We start from the raw sequence: 16,350 nt of genomic DNA, 5'->3' as shown, positions 1-16,350 counted from the left end.
TATCTGTTAGAGTTTGCGTCTCATTTTTAGTCTTAGGAAGAAAAATAAAGGCCCCCAAAGATTCACTGACACATGAAAGCTGCGCAGCACCAGGCAAAAGCCAGAGCCCCGATGATATCATTTGATGGGGTCAGAATCCATCTGGAAAGCTTTGCATGCACAGTCCTAATTGCTCCTCCTGAACGGCAGCACAGGAAAACCGTGTTGTGGAAGGAACCTGGCCAAGGAGTAAACTGACCTGATTCATTTTGAGCTTCTCATAAGGGATTTCAGTAATGTGCCAGGCACATTAAGCAATTATTACCCTAAAAATGGCTGCATTTAACCAAGAAAAGCAAATGCTGATTTTAAAAAATCTGAATCCTCCCATATTTGAATAAACTGAATGATGTCATCTACAAGTTAATTCCTTTCAAAATTCAAAGGAGCTGTGTTTCCTAGTATCTAAAGCAAAAACCAGAAAAGCCATTTTATATAAAGATCTTAAAATACTGTTCTTAGTTTTCCCTGGAAGACAGCAGGTAGGCTTCTTAACCCAGCTTTATGTCTGTGGATTAGGTTGGTATGCACTGACATGGGTGCCAACCACAGAAAATTCACTGTGTCAAACAGCACCACTGAGTGACCCCCCGACCACACACACGCACGTACAGACTCTACACTGGATTACAGCACTCTGAAGGAAGGGTTTACTGTCTCAGGAGAAAAGTGACTAGTTTGTTCTGCAGCTTGAGTACCCTTTGGGGTGACTGGAAAAATTTGGGGTTTGGACACAGGACTAAGGGGGCAATTGTTTCTTATGAGGAATTGAGGGGAGAGGTAAAGTGGAATAGATACTAAGTAGAATTTGGAGGCTGAAGCACACTGGACATCTACCTTTTCTGTCCAGTGCCAGGCGCTGCCATCTGAGCTCAGTATCTCTGATCACAGCCCTGCAGTTCCTGCTCAGTCTTTTTCCACGTCTGTTTTTGCCATCCCTTAATCCCAACCCTCTGTCATCCCTGACCACCGATGGAAAAGCAGCGAAGAGCATGGTGTCCAGAGTGGCAGTGCTTCTGCCTCCAACTCGGTGGTCCCACGGTCTCAGCCTTGGCAGCTTCCAGGGGGGGTGACTCCGGATATCACCTCACTACCCCCTAGAGAAACTGAGGTCTAGTTCCCTTTAGCTATGGTAATTCCCTACAGTACCCTCCTCAGACAGAAAAGCTGAAGAGAGAAGGATCACAATAGACAGTTTAACAGCAAAAGATGAATCTCTCGTCTCAATAGTTTAGGATCTGAAATATTTCCCAAACAGCTAAGGAATAATGATGGTCACGGATACTCCTCAGGGCCTTGGAAGTTTCTCGTTAAGGACCAAGGACTTGAAGATAATGATGCTATCCGCTGCCAAATCCTGTAGCCACATCACTGCTGCTTTATTGTCAACTAGATCAGAAGATTTTGGCAGATCTAATAAAGTCAGCCTGGACATCTGACCTCTGTTTATTCCCAGAAAGTCATCAACTCGAAGCAGCAATGCAGTCCTAGTGCCAAGCCCCAGCTTAAAGCCTGACTGATTGTGATCCAAGAAACTAGAGAAATCTCAGTTGTTGTGCTTGGCTGCCTTCCATCTCAGATAATTTTACCCAAACAGTGGTGTGAGGGAGACACAGGCTTCCATACCAGGAAGAAAATAATGAAGGAACCGGGCAGGACCTGCTAGAGGCAGGTTTGCTGTCTTTTCCCGGGGCCCCTCAGTGCCCAGTTTAGGACTCACGGGCTCCACACTGTCCCCGATCCACCCCCATCTTGCCACGTGGGAAAAGATGTCTTTTTCTGAGGTCAACTCTTAGGGCCCCATAGATCAGGCTGAGCGGGAGGCAGGCGCAGAGGGCAGCTTTCCAGTGGGCACATCTGCTGACCCGGGCTGGACTGCAGGAAGCATGTGCCACTATTGTCGGTGTTCACCCCTGACCCCTGACACCGAGTATGCCCTGCTTGTTTCACATCAACGTATGTGTGGCCAAGAGCCGGCAGCCAGAACATCTCAGGAGCTGTGTGGCCAGGAAGCTGCCCCAAGAGCCTAAGCAGCACCCCAGGAGGTACCCCGTAGAACTTATGGGATGAGAAACTGTCCTATGCGGAAGAGAACACAGACAGAGCCACACAGGACACAGAGCAAGGGATGGGAGTGATGTATCTGTTTACAAAATCCCGATCTCTCAAGTCTCAGGGATTGGGTGTGGGGGAGGGAGGGAGTCAGACCTCCTGGTGTGTGAACCTGCACAGGTCTGGCTTAGTGCTCATGCCCTGCTCCAGGCACGACGCCCCTCGCCTCTACGGCAGTGCTCTCCAGTTCCACAGACCAGCTGCAGCCTCGCCTAGGCCATGTGCAGGCGTGGGCCCACCTTGTGACCGCCTCTGTCCTAGCCCTTGTACAGACCTGCTTGTTCTGGAGTTCCATTGTCCTGTCCTGTCCACTCCAGTCTCATGATAATGAAGCCTTGTTCAATTCATAAGGTGGCTTAGCCCCAGGTCGTGAGTCCATTTGGCCTACTGTTAGGCTTCCCTGGGAAAGGCTCACATGTATGCCTGGGTGGGCCTTCTGAACTCCCTTCTGCAACGGCCCCCTCACTTCCCACACTCCTTCCTCCAGTAGCCACTGCAGAGGTTGTGGGTTCCATAAATGCCCGGTACAAGCGATCAGCCCACATGCTGACTTCGCTGGAAACTAGCCTCAGTCACCCTGTTTTATGAACTGTACCTCCACATCGCAGGCTACTCTCGGCTGCCTGAGCTGCACGACGAGCAGGTTGTTTTGCTTGCTGTCCTGTGCACAGTCGATCTCCGTGACGGGGAAGGCCTGCTGCTGTGTGTCCTCACTGACACTCACCACGAAGAGCACTTCTGATGTCAGCAGCAGGCACCCTTCATGCTCCTGGCCTGAGCCCCTCACCAGAACCACATCCAGGGCCATGTAGACTTCTGGTCTGCCCAGAGACTGAAGCATTTTCCTGTTGCAAAAGAGAAAAATGAGGCCAGGAGCCAGCTTTGGAAAAATGATCAACATCAGCGCTCACTGTTGTACCAAGGGCTGGGGCCATCCTACACAATGCTGCCCAAGGACAAAGGGCCCTCAGCAGGCTGAGTGTTAATTTTAGCTTGAAATGTAATCGTCACTTTAATTCTCAAACTGATTCTGGTCAACAGAGCCCACCTCCTTCTGGGGAAAAGATGGCCCGCAGCTCTGGTCAGTTCCCTTTCTTCCCATCAGACATGTCACCCCTAATTAGGAGGCCAGAGAATCTCAGGCCCTCTTGCAGGCCCCTGCAGATTGTGTGGCCAGAGAATCTCAGGCCCTCTTGCAGGCCCCAGCTTCTCTGGCGATGTGTGCCCTCCCCTGTGTGGCAGGCCCAGAGCTGGGGACAGCGGCTTTTCCCTGGCTCTAGGACGTGCTGCCTGAGATGCTGGCCACGACTGCTCCTCTTGGAAGCCCCTGGAAGTGCAGCTTGTCATCCTGAGAGAAAGCCAGGCCCCCTTAGCGAACAGTGTGCGTGTGCAGTTGAGCAAGTGTCTCGATAACTTTACCAGACGTATTTGACGTGGCTATTTGGAGCCTGGTCAGCATGTAGATCACTTGGCTGATAGCGCTGTTTGGGAAGCTGAGAAAGTCCAGCTCCATGTAGAATACCTGTGGTAAGAGAAGGGAGTTTTACTAGTTGTTTTCTGGAAAACAGGTCCATGCTACAGTGACGTCATCTGCTTTGCGCCACCCATAAAATGCTACAGATCCAAAATGACCTCACGTCTTTGGAAGTAAGTGTATAGATAATCATTAAGCACTGCAATGCTCTTAATCCTGACCTTACATTAACTACGAACTGAAATTCGAATCAGTTACAGTCCAAGCACAGACTGAGAATTAGAGGAAGCATAATGCTCCTGGGTATAACTGGTCCTGAGCAATGGTTTACACATCATTTACAATTTATGTGATAAAAAAGTCGACTGTTAGTTGACTTTGTTGCTTAATATTACAATACCTCTGTATCTGTGCCGTGGCTGGTCAAATAATAAAAAAACACAACAGAGATGTGCACAAAGGCACAGTTTGCCTAGATACAGTATTTAAGTGACTTAATCCAGCTGTTCAACATGAATCCATATACATTTATGAGCGCTCTTGGGGCCTCTGGTTTATGACACGCTCTCTCTGGTGCCAGCACCAAATGAGGGCACCGAGCAGCAGCCACGCAGGCCTCTAAAGAGACTCTCCAGAACCAAAGATGGTACAGCATGTGTGCTTTCTGAGGGCTTGTAAATGTTTATAAATGAGGCTCAGTCATTAGACTAAGAGTTAGTGGTTTGTAAAACCTTCAGTGTGGTAATAAAAGTTTTACAAGAATGATGGAGACCAATAAGGCCACGTGAGGCTCTGTTCTGAGATGCTCTTACATAAGGAGAGCTCCCTGGCCCTGGGAAACGCATGGTGAGGGACAATGGCATTTTCGAAACCAAAGGAATTTATGAAGTATGAGCTGACTTTCCCTCACTGGTCTATAGGAAAAAGAATACCGTTTTTATTAATGTGTAAGCATTTGATAAGGGAGTACTTAACTCTGTCCTCTTATGAGATGCAGAAGTCCTTTTTGTCAGTTTCCCTGTGAGTGGAAATGTCATTCACAGAAGGAGAGACAGAAACAAAGAGGGAGGAGGCCGGGGAGAAGCGAAGAGGAACATGTTCGCATCTGTGTGGATCTGTCTGGTCTCTTAAAGGAGCCTCTCCGACAGCTGCCTGAGTCCGGGCATTGGTCCGCTGCTCGCTCCCTTTCTGACGCTGTTTTAATGCCCTGATCTGGCTGCTTCTTGTCAGATCTACTGAGGATGCCTGCAGTGAAATGTCCCCTGCAGATTGTGTGGCCAGATGCAGAGTGCTCACATGTCTTAGAAGTGAGGGAGCACGCCTCGTCTGTGATACTAGCTAGGCAGCCTGCGTCACCACCGAAATGATGACACTGATTTTGGGTAAAAAGGTAATTCTAGTCATCTGTTCATTAAAAGTCACTTCCATGTGCTCTGTCAAGAATATGCAGAAAACAGCATGGGAGGAGGCCTTTCTCACACCCGTTCCTGTGTGCACGCGCACGGATGCGGGGAGGCCCTGGACTCCACTCTGCAAGTGCAAGCAGCGCCACGAGCCCCACTTCTCCACGGCTGCCTGCCTGGGGAAAGATTCCAGTTGCAGTCATATGTCTTTGCTGCCACTGGCCGTGAGACCTGGCCTGGCTCCAACAGCAGCACGGAGTCTGCAGGTGAGAAAGTCACACCAAGCACCAAGCTCTGTGGGCACATGTGTGCAGACACCTACAGACAGGCAAGGCCCACACATGCGTGTTCCACCCTCTCTCACTTCCCAAATACATATACATTGTAATTTAAAGATATCTTTCTGCCTCTTAATCTATTTTTCCTTTCAAATTGCTCACCAGAAAAAGTAATAATTCTCTGCTTCAATACAGTCTACATATTGCCTTCGATCTCTAACTGGTTACTTTTCATTAAAGTCTATTTTATTAAATGTACTGTAAAAAGATTCCATGACATGTATACATATATTGAAATTACTAATTGGTTTCCTGGCTCTATAATTTTATTATTATAATTTACTATGAATAGTACAATTCAACTCTTCATGTGGATAAGCACAAGGAGGAGAGAAAGACAGCTACTCATCTCCTTACACATTTACTCCTTTTATTTTTCACTCTTGCCGCATGAAGTCTAGATCACCTTCGGGAACCCTTGGTACAGTAACACAAATGAAGTGACAACGTCTGAGTGGCCAACAGGTTTCCATCGACTCACCGTAACCAGTCTGCGACACGAGCTCAGCCGCTCCTCCGATGGGTTTGGTGAACACCCCCATGATTCCTTTCCCCACACCCGAGATAACACCCTTGGCCTTGTGTCCTGCTGAAGCATGGGTCTCGGATGTTTTCTGGAAGTTTTGCATTGGCTGATCGACTATACCAGCAATTGCACCTGAAAAACAAGAAAAGTTTTTCCCAGTAAGGGCTGACGCTTAAAATCCTGAGAAAGGGAAAATCTTCAATCTGGAGCATAGTTTTATTTGGATCGACGATGAAACCCCACCTTCATTATAAAGTTCTCTACATTTATTTACCAATTATGTAAGTACACTGAGGGAAGTTTAAGTTAGACTTTTATTATCTTCATCAAAACATGATGTGCAGACTGGTTTTGTTCCATCAGAGTCAGGATCTGTGAAGTTTGGTTCAGAACTTAGTAAACATCTCAGATTATTCCAAAGTGACGCCCACATGCCTTTCTCCAGAAAACCAGGCAACACAGTTGAGAGAAGAGAGCTGACAATTCCTTAGCCGGAGAGTGAGCCTGCTCAGCCTAATAAATTTTCGATGAAGCCAGAAGATAAAAAAACTGGAAGAGGCCAGACCATTTCTGTTTTCTCCCTTTTAATAAGAACAATTCTTTAATAATAACTTAATATATTAATAATTATTTAATAAGAGTAATTGTTACTTCTATTACAGTCAGGTGCCACATAATGACATTTCGGACAACGATGGACTGCACAAATGATGGTGGTCCCAAAAGATTACAATGGAGCTGAGAAATTCCTAGTGTCTAGTGACGTCAAACTGTTACAATGCAGTGCTATGCATTACTCAATGTATTTGTGGTGACGCTGGTGCAAATGAACCTACCACACTGCCAGTCGTATAAAAGTACAGCACGTACAGTTGTGCACATAATACCTGGTAATGATAATAAACAACTATGTTACTGGTTTATGTATTTAATATACAGTTAAATCTTCACTTAAGGTTGAAGATAGGTTCTGCGACTTTAAACAAAATGATGTATAACAAAACTAATTTTTCCATAGACTGATATAAATAAGAGTTAAGTTCTTACGGCATCTTATCAATACTAAAATGACTTTATTCAAGGACCTGCTGCATCATACTTTTTATTGTTATTTTAGAGTGTACTCTTTCTATTTATAAAAAGTAGTTTGCTGTAAAGCAGTGAGCCGTGTTACACCACCAGCAGCCTCATACATCTCATTTTTATTGTGTCTCTCGATTGCATCATTTTCTCTTGTGCTCAATTTAATCTTGTGTTGTTTTCTACAGTAACATGTGTACCGGCTTGTAGCCTAGGTGTGTGGCACACTATACTGTCTAGGTTTGTGTAAGTGCACTCAATGACGCTTGCACAAGGTCAAAATTGCTGAAGTCACATCTCTCAGAACATATCCTTGTTGTTAAGCTCAGCATGACTGTACAGCTAATCTCTATGTGCTGGGGACTGTGCTAGGAGCTTTACTTGTAAGAGATCATTAATCCTCATAATCCTCAGAGTCAGGCATGGTTTTTCTCCTCACTTCCCAGATAAGGCCACTGAGGCACTGAGAGGTTATGGGGTTTTTCCCAAGGTCACATGGCTGTGCCATGCTGAGGCAGAATTTGAGTCCAGGGAATCAGAGCCACGGCCCAGCTCTTAACTGCCAAGCTGTTCACTGATCTTGTGTATGAAACAGGCTCTTCCTCTTGCCAGTCTTGGAAAAACTTCCTTCTCTCTCACTTCAGCTGAGGTTTGGCCACTAACGCTTCACTGTAGAACAGCTACAAAACCCGGTTCTCACTAGTCGCTGCTTGAATGGCTTTCCCTTGGGGTGGTTTGTCCTCCTGGCTCTTACTTTGAGGGGCCAATGACGAGATCTAGTAAAGGCCTCACCAGTCCTGATTTTTTCCCCCTGATGGAGTGGAGGGTTCCCTAATTCAGTAAGAGGTAAAAGTTTCATTACGATTCTTGACAGAATTCTTTGTTTTCAACTCGATCCTACTAGGATTAATGAAAACGCACAGTCCTCCGGTAGACATTTTAGTGCATGTCAAACGCCATTATTCCAAATGCCACTAGTTCAAAATCTCCTGGGTAACCGGAGACTTCCAGGTCTCAGTTAATGACCTGCTAATTTCAAGCAATATTCCATTGAACAAAATCCAGTAAAACCAAAAGCCAGTTTCTTCAGGTCAATTGTAAAGGGAATGCTCTTCAAGGATTCCATTCCTCTCAATATTGACAGAGCCATTTAAGTTTATGTATTGACAGATTGGGAATGACCTGAGGCGATAGGTCTTTTTCTCAGCCTAGACCAATGCTTCTCGAAACTTCTAAAGAAGCAATGCGGGAAGCGGGGAAGCTGCTCACAGATGGCCCTGGTGGCCCTGGCTATGCGGCCGAGGGGTCATTGTTTCAGCGCCCCCAAGACACCCAACCCTGGCATTCAGGCTGGGGGGCTCGCCTCGCATTTGCAGTCCGAGCAATCTGATGCTCTGCTCTCCCTCTATGAGGTCGGGGGTCAGAGCAGCTGGGAACTGGCCACACTGGAGGAGGTGGCTGCCACCAGGGCACGGGAGAGGCACGAACCCGAGTCTGGCCCTCAAATCATTTCACAGCAGACAGTTCAAAGTGAATATCATTAAATCAAGGAATATTGATCTTATGATTTCATTATCTGATTTCTTTGACAGGTGTCCAGGCTGAAGAGTAGGAAAAGTGGAGTAAATAACTACAAATTCATCAGTAAATTGCATTGCTGCTTGCACTTCTGGTAGAAATGTCTTTTCTCAAGTGCAGATTTCCATTAAGCCTATTAAAACTGAGTTGGTGGCGGTGGGACAGGTGGTTACTTCGCTGAGACTCTCCCTTCTCCCTTCAATGTGCCTGTACGTGGGGAATTGATGGCTGTGATTCTCCATCCACGCAGGGCTCTAATGTCCACCTGCCTCAGTGCAAGCAGGTGAAGCAGTGAGACTACCCTTTGATCTTCCACTTTCTCCAGGCACTGGCCACAGTTACTATGGCGTTGATAGATAAACTATTTGGGCAGCCTGAAAAGTGGAAAGCCTGAACCTCATGACAAGGTGTTAGATTCTAAGAGGTAGAAGAGAAGCTGTCAGATCACCAGACCCCGGAGGGGGAGGGCGGGCCTGTCACACACACCGACACCTCACTGGTCACCAGGTGCGAGCCGGAGAACAGAGGCTATGAGCGACCAGCAGTCATTCCGTGGTGTCTGCAGCCATGCCTTGAGAGAGGCAGCTTCTCTTGAGGCTTCAGAAGGCTCTCTTATTAGTATAATCCAGCTAAATCCTACAACTGGTAAGTTATTTACTGTCATATACTCAAACTGTGCTCTCAGGCTTAAAGTCGTGGAAACTGATCCCCAGACTTGTCTGTTGGCATCAGGCCCGCAGGGTGGGCGGCCACATGGAGATGGCTGTGATGTGATGAAGCGAGGCGGGGAAGGGCTCCCCGTGCGCTGGCCGAGGCGGACACTGGGGCGGTGCTTCTTTTTCTAACCTTTGGTTGGAAGAGGAGGGCTTTCTCTGAAGCAAGGGAACTAAAAGGGCTCTCTGTCACCAGCTCTGGGACTTGCTCTGCAGTCTCAGGCAAAAAACACGGTGTGCCTGAGCTGTTTGAGCCATTGCCTCTGCGGTTATTTCGGTGCTGTCATTACCACATGGTGTAATTACATTTGGGGCACTTTTAAAACAAAGCACAATAGCAGAGGCACAGGCCGAAGCTGGGACCCCACTCCACAGCTCCCCATTCCAGAGACAAACGAGACCCACACAGTGTGTCAGGTATTCCAGCGTGAGGTCAGCTTTCATGACCAGAACAGACTGGCAAGCTGAGAAGGAAGTACTTCTGTTATTCCTGAATTTCTTGCTGACTGCAAACCAAACTGCTCACGGCTGCCAGTGGTATCAGGGGACCGCTGCTACACCGTCTCTTGGGGCATGACTCTTCACTCGCTCGCTCAAGGGAAAGTGTCCTGACTCATCTGGTAGAGGACTATTTTGTTGGGATCCCAAACGGCACCCGTGGAGTGGCCGTGAAGACAGAGGGGGTGGCTGCTCGGAAATCTCGAAATGCTTCCTCAGTCAGGCAGCAGCCCAAAGGAAGCGTGGGTCAGAGAAGCAAGTTCTGACATCCTGCCAGTGGTATTCATGAGACCACATCTGGGAGGGAACGTGGGGTGTCACTGTGACGCAGAGCTCATACCCTCTCTCAGCACAGACTCCAGGGTGTAGTAGAAAGTGAGGTGCATGGGGAACGGATCTGGTAAATGTGGGCGAGCCTGATGCCAATACTGCAGGCTAAACAGAACTGTTTCAAAAGCCGTCGCCTTCCGAAAACTGTGCTGGAGCTCATCCAAGAGCCTCGCGGTATCTTCCCGCGGCCTCTCTGCCCACTGACACCTCCTCGCTGACCTGCGGCGACGCGGCTGGGTATGGCAGCTGAAGACTTCCTTTGATTTTTCCAGTGCCTCGTAACACTCCAGTGTCTCCATGAGGGCGAAGCCGCGTCAGGAAGGCCCACCAAGCCATACACATTTGGGGGAAATGTGTTTTCCCATCCTGGAACTTCCAGTTGTTCAGTCTCCCCACATCCTGATTGTTTCCAGGCTTGGAGCCCTGTGTGGAGGGTGACGTGGCTCTTTGTCCTAGCTGGAGTTCTGACCTAGGCAAGTCAGTTAACCTCATCCATGCCTAGGGCTTGAAGGGCAAATAACATGACACGTGAAAGAACTCTTATCAATTCTGATTGCCTTGTTCTTCAAATATGTTTCTAGTAACTGGGTCGTTAATGTTTCTATCTTGTAAAGGCAGAAACTGAGGGACTAGCATTTTGACTTCACTAAGCACAGATTTCAAACTATTATATGTTAATAGCTCTAGCTTCAATTAGGCATTTAATTGCATTTGGGACTTTTAAACACCATTTCTGGCGATGGATTAAATGGTGACAGCGCTATACTATGCCAGGTGAGGGGACTTGGTTGGTACCACTCCCTGTCTCTTCTTCCTGCCACACATAAGGTAGTTCTACACCGAGACGTTTTGAGATGATGCAGTGATTATGTGGGATGCAGGGAGTTCTTACGCTTTGAGAGGAAAGAAATCAGGTTTGGGCCAATGTTGAGATGCCCACTGTGAACGACACTGTCTGAGGAGCACAGATACGGATGTGCCGCTGGGGGGCGGAGGCCTCGTGGGCCCAGGGCCAGGCCAGTGTCTGCAGGTACAATCAGCAAACACTGAGAAGGACTTGGGTCACCCCCAGGGCTCCTAAGTTTTTGGAAATCACCAGAGACGCAGAAAGACTCCATGACTACAGCAAAGATCAAAGCTTTATAACTTTCTACCCCGTTAACAACGGGATCCAAGCCCTAAAGGGCGACATCGCAAAGGCACAATCATGGCCCCTCACAAAACTGATTTCTACCATCCGACACACTTTATACAGTGTCAGCTGGGCAGTGGGATGGACTTCTCTAGGTGGGAAGAGAACAGACCAGTCAGGATGGAAACGGCCATATGCCAGCCAGCTCGAGTCTCCGCTGCAGCACTTGAAAGCTCTAAGAAGAACTTGGATGGAGGGAGGAAAGCTCTCCTGCCCAGAGCAGAAGGCACAGAAGCCCACATTCTTAGCAAAAAGAGATCCCACAGACCCCAAACAATGACCCAAGGCCCCAAGATAAACTCATTGTCACTTCCTGTGGTTATAGCAACTTAACCCATTGGACTCAAACTAAAGCACTGAGGCGCTTGCCATTGCTCACATGACACCCTGTGAAATCGATCACTGCTGATGGTTCCTTCGTTACCATAATAACAATAGGTGCTGCCCGCCAAACACGGGCCCTGTGCCTGGCACACGACTGGCCACTATGCCCTCTAATAACGGTATTTCCAACCCTAATTACGAAAGAGAAACCCAGCTCCAGAGCAGGTAAGAACTTCCTTGAGGTCACACAGAAGGGACCTGGACACCTTCACCGGGTCTGCGGCTCCTGAGGAACGCGGCCCCAGCCCCGCACCGACCCTCTCCCCACCACTGCCTTCCGTTGCTTCTGTACCCAGCAGTTTCATCCCCAGGCCATCAGCCTCCCAATTTCCATGCATTATCAAATGACAGTGCTGCACACCACTGAATGTTATGACTTAAATCATCGCTAGTAACTTAACCTGCACTTGTAACATCTTACTACTTCCTTTCAGAGCCTCAGCTGGCTGCCTTGCGAGTTGAGGGGCTGTGTTTAGAACTGCAGCCTGGAGAAAGGACAAATCCTTTCAAGCTCATCTTTTCTGACCTTTGTTCTCTCTGCTTTGGGGCACTTTGATCTCTGTGAGATGCATACTCCTTCAGATGCAAGGCAGGCACTCTGCCAAGCAATACAGTTTTAAATTCCTTTGCAAACAAATAAACAAAAGATACCCTTGAAAATCCTGCTCAGCAAAAGTTCAGCTCTGAAGCTTCCTTTTTATAGATTTTTCCAAAGCGACTTATTTTTCAGACATTTGTAATATTTGGAAATATCCATAGCAATCTTCATCTCTAACTATACCATCTGGCTGCTCGACAAACGATAATTACCCTGAGTCAGGCTGATCTGGCACTCTTAAAAAATCAAAAGGAAAAAGTGGGCTCTTCACTGAAGTTTACATGACAGTTGCAAGTTGCTCAAGTGCTTCTCAAACAAAAGCAGGCATCTGTGATTTCCGCAATCTTGTAAAGGAGCCAGTGCTTCAGGTTTGCCTGATACTCACTTGAACGAGCAACCAGCCTATGCTGCTGTCCTTGTGTTGACACTCCCAGGCTCAGGGGGCCTCCTATGGGATGATTCTTTTTTGGAGAGTTGCAAGGAGGCCAGAGATACATTTCGTACTAGAGGCAAAGGAAAGTGGAGCTTGGCGTTTGCACAGTTGAGCCTCTGATAGAAAAGAACGGCCCATCATAGCCACACTATGGTGCTGGAAAGGGGGTCCTGTTCCAGAGCCTCGCCGATTCAGGGCAGGAACCGGTGAGCGTGCCTTATCCTCCCTGAGCTTCAGCTTTGTTCACAGAAAAGATGTTAACTTCACAACCACCCTCGGCCCTTGGAGCCTGCACCTCTTGGCCTGCTGGCAGAGCCAGGGGGCAGACATTAGCACACACAGCCCTGGCAGCCCCTTACCGAGCAGGCTGATGCCCAGCCGGGACAGGCCTTGTCGGAGCCCTTCGCCCAGGCTCTCCGGGAGCTGCCGCCGCCATTCTTCCTGCCGGCTGTAGTGCTCCTCATCGAGTGAGAGCCGGTCCATGTTCCGGGCCAGGCTCGTGGCCAGGTTGGTGATGGAAGTGAGGGTACCTGAGGGCACAAGAGCATGTGAGTTTGCTTCCTGGTCACTTATATGGTGGACCCCACAGAAATGGTCCCTGGAAGGCTGTGGCAGAGGGGAGAGGAGTGGCGGAAGCACATCTGTGCCTTCTAGACGTGTCCAGAGGCTGAGAGATGCTGACTTCCTCTTGGGCATGTGAAGCAACAGCGTTAAGAAAATAAGGTGAAGGTTAACACTTGCTTATGACGGTGACGGCACTCCTCAAAAGGGGTAGGAGGAGTGTCTCTGTCACCAGAAAAATGCCTAGAGCTTCACATGAAACTATCATTCACTACCTTTTGATTGTCAAGGCTTGGCTAAAACACTTAGTTTTGAAGTCCTCACTGAGGCCCAGTTTTGAAAGTTAAAATATGCCTGTTCTGATTTTAAAGGTTAAGGTTAGTTGCTGAATTTTAGGTAGATTGTAAAGAAATGTTTCTACTTAAAAATTATTCCCTCCTTATTACCTCAGTCATAGTAAAGGGAGATAATGAACTTTATTATCAGATATTCTGAGGAAATAATTATCGTGCCACAGAGAACATGTTTCAATTTGATATTCGTGATGTTAATTGAAAAAAGCGAGAACAACAAAAGGAGTAAATCATGTAAAAGCCATGATTCTGTTTTTTTCCTAAGAAAGGCTATTTCAGCATCTTGCTCAAAATATTCATAATCCCCTCTAGCAAGTCTGCATAGATCTCAGTGAGCAAAATGTAGACGTCAATGGACACATTTCTGAAGCTAATGAATTAGCTCATCTGTTATGGATGTCCAGTTTCAAGAAATGGAAGATGTTTTTGCAGCTGCATCTTTACCAGTAATCTGAAAAGAAAAAAGGAAAAAAAAAACCCATGCGCACATGCAAAGACAGACAGACACACACGCACCAACAAACCAAATGGACTTTGCTAAGAGGAGAGAACAAGTGTAAAAAATAGTGAATCGGCAGGCTAAAATCACCGATGGAGTTCAATTTAGCGGGTGTTGGTTGTCTTATTTTAAAATAAAAACAGCAGAACCACAAAGATTTAAGTGTCAGGAGTGAGAAATCCACCAATGACTCATGTGTGAGTCCTGCAGCTCAGCTCACAGGACTCCTTGATGGCCGGGGCCCTGGGGAGCTGTCCCGTCGCTGTCCAGGGCATCTGGTTTGCTGCCCCTGCTCTTCTCTTGCCAGCCCCTTCTATGGATTATGGGTTCTCCTATTTGAAGCTCAAGTCTTCTTGAGGCCTTCTAGAGACTTCTATAACCTGTCCACTCAATACAGTTGCAGCACTGTTGACAGTAAAAGCCTCTTATGGGGCAGAATTCCTTTGCCCTGATTTCTCTGCCTCCTGCCTAGAACAAAAGGGGACTCAGACAGCCTTTGTTAGCCTCCCGGATCACTGCCAACCTGACCAAAATATCGTCAAACAAACCCACGGATAAAACTAAAACACTCCTTGTACAGGGCAGCAGTGTGGCTTCTGTGCCTGCTGACCTATCTGAACCACAAGATGGCACTGTTTACGTGGCATGCTAGAGAAAAGCTGGCTGTTTGACTCCAAATTGGCTTCCACGTCAAAATGTATCCATATCCTTACAAAAGTTATGACAACTGTATCTACATTAAAAAAAATATGATGAGGCAACACAGTGTAGGATTTCTGATGTTTAGCAGAAGTCCCGAACACCTTTAATATTTCTGTATTTATCACATGGAATAACAGTTGAGCCAATCCTTGTTTTCCCAGTGGGAGGTTTAAAATTCTGAAGTTTCTGAAACATTTTCACACACTACACAGGCAAGCAGCGATCTGTTTAAAACATAAGACATTATATATGAGCTTTGTTACAAATCCAACATTTTACTGCAAGCTAACGCGCCAAACAAAGCTCGCGGCAAACTTAGTGCATTTAAAACTTTAACACGTTCTTTAAAAATATAAAAGTAAGACAGGAAGGAATGGAAATAAGGCATGATTACAGGAACCAGAAGAGCTACCTTTGGAAATGTGCTTTACGAATGATGTCGTCCCCCTGGAAACGCCACTCACAAAGGCTCCTGGGCCTCGCGTGAGTCCCTCGTACGGGAGCCTGAAGAAGTCGGCGACGCCATTGCCGATGCTTCGCACCAGGCTTGCTGGGCTGCCGAGGATTTCCAGAGAGCCAACCACCCAGCCTGCAAGGGACCGAAGGGAAGGGTTACCAAAACCTTCAACATTTGGGAAAAGTGACCCGTTTTCTCTGCAATTCATTTTTCACACTAGAACTGAGAATGTAGTAAGCTCTTTTGGAGCAAAATATGGGAAATAACTCATTCACTGTGAATTCAGATGTGGCAAACTTTCATACTTTATAAATCAAAGTGATACTTTTGGCAGCTTCACAAATAGCTTTAATATGACTTCCCTACTGGAGCCTCCCATATTCCTGCTGAAAGGGACCCATGTGCAGGGGGACGCACGCTCCCACCCACCCAAAGAAAGACAGTCCCTCAGGCTGCAGGTGTTTTGCAGGCTGGGACGTTATCTTTAAAGCTCTTTGGGGCACAGAGGCACCAGGATAAGGAGATGCCTGGTCTAGGGAGGAGGCCAGATGCTAAATGGGGTGTTACAAAGGGGATGTAAATTCTGACAAGGATGGAGGGCTTATTTTTAATCTTTCCCAATCCTACCGAGTTGAGTGCTTCCCTTTGGAGCAGAGCTGGAGCCAGACAAATGTCTCCTCTTCAACCTCAGGTTCCAGTTGTGTAAACTTGGTGACATGGACATACTGATGAGGTTAGCGAAGAGGCGGGGGTGTTCCCTGCGAATATCCCTGGAGGCGACCTTTGGATCTGGTTTCCTATTTGAGCTGGGGCTTGCCAGCAGCTGGGCTGCTCAGTGGCCTGGCTGCTGTGTGCACTATCTCATGGGAATGTGGCTGTGGGGTGGACTCCGGCAAAGGCTTCTCTTCACCTTCCTCCCTTGGGGCGGGGGAATTGGGGTTCTCGCCAGAGGATTAGGGAGGTGTAGGTAAGGGCTAAGGGCTAATGAGAGGAGCATTTTGAACAGGTGACTTTCTCAGGGAACCCGTGGATTTCCCCAGCCCAGGCTGAGAGGGTTGTAATGGGGAGGCTGTGGGGACA

General features: G+C 47.5%; 1 protein-coding gene across 1 annotated transcript in view; it reads right to left on the bottom strand.

Moving 5' to 3' along the window:
* The window catches only part of LOC105302910 (vacuolar protein sorting-associated protein 13B), a gene marked incomplete at its 5' end in the record, with an annotated part of 342,584 nt that overhangs the window by 2,413 nt on the left and 323,821 nt on the right, over window positions 1-16,350 (bottom strand). The window contains 5 exons of the mRNA XM_023521022.1: window positions 2,747-2,996; window positions 3,571-3,673; window positions 5,848-6,024; window positions 13,058-13,228; window positions 15,226-15,402. Of these exons, the coding sequence (XP_023376790.1) occupies window positions 2,747-2,996; window positions 3,571-3,673; window positions 5,848-6,024; window positions 13,058-13,228; window positions 15,226-15,402 (878 nt within the window). The remainder of the gene's footprint in view (window positions 1-2,746; window positions 2,997-3,570; window positions 3,674-5,847; window positions 6,025-13,057; window positions 13,229-15,225; window positions 15,403-16,350) is intronic.

Source organism: Pteropus vampyrus, unplaced genomic scaffold, assembly GCF_000151845.1.
Source record: "Pteropus vampyrus isolate Shadow unplaced genomic scaffold, Pvam_2.0 Scaffold287, whole genome shotgun sequence".
In the NCBI taxonomy this organism is placed as follows: Eukaryota; Metazoa; Chordata; class Mammalia; order Chiroptera; family Pteropodidae; genus Pteropus; species Pteropus vampyrus.
This window is presented reverse-complemented; position numbering and strand designations above follow the sequence as displayed.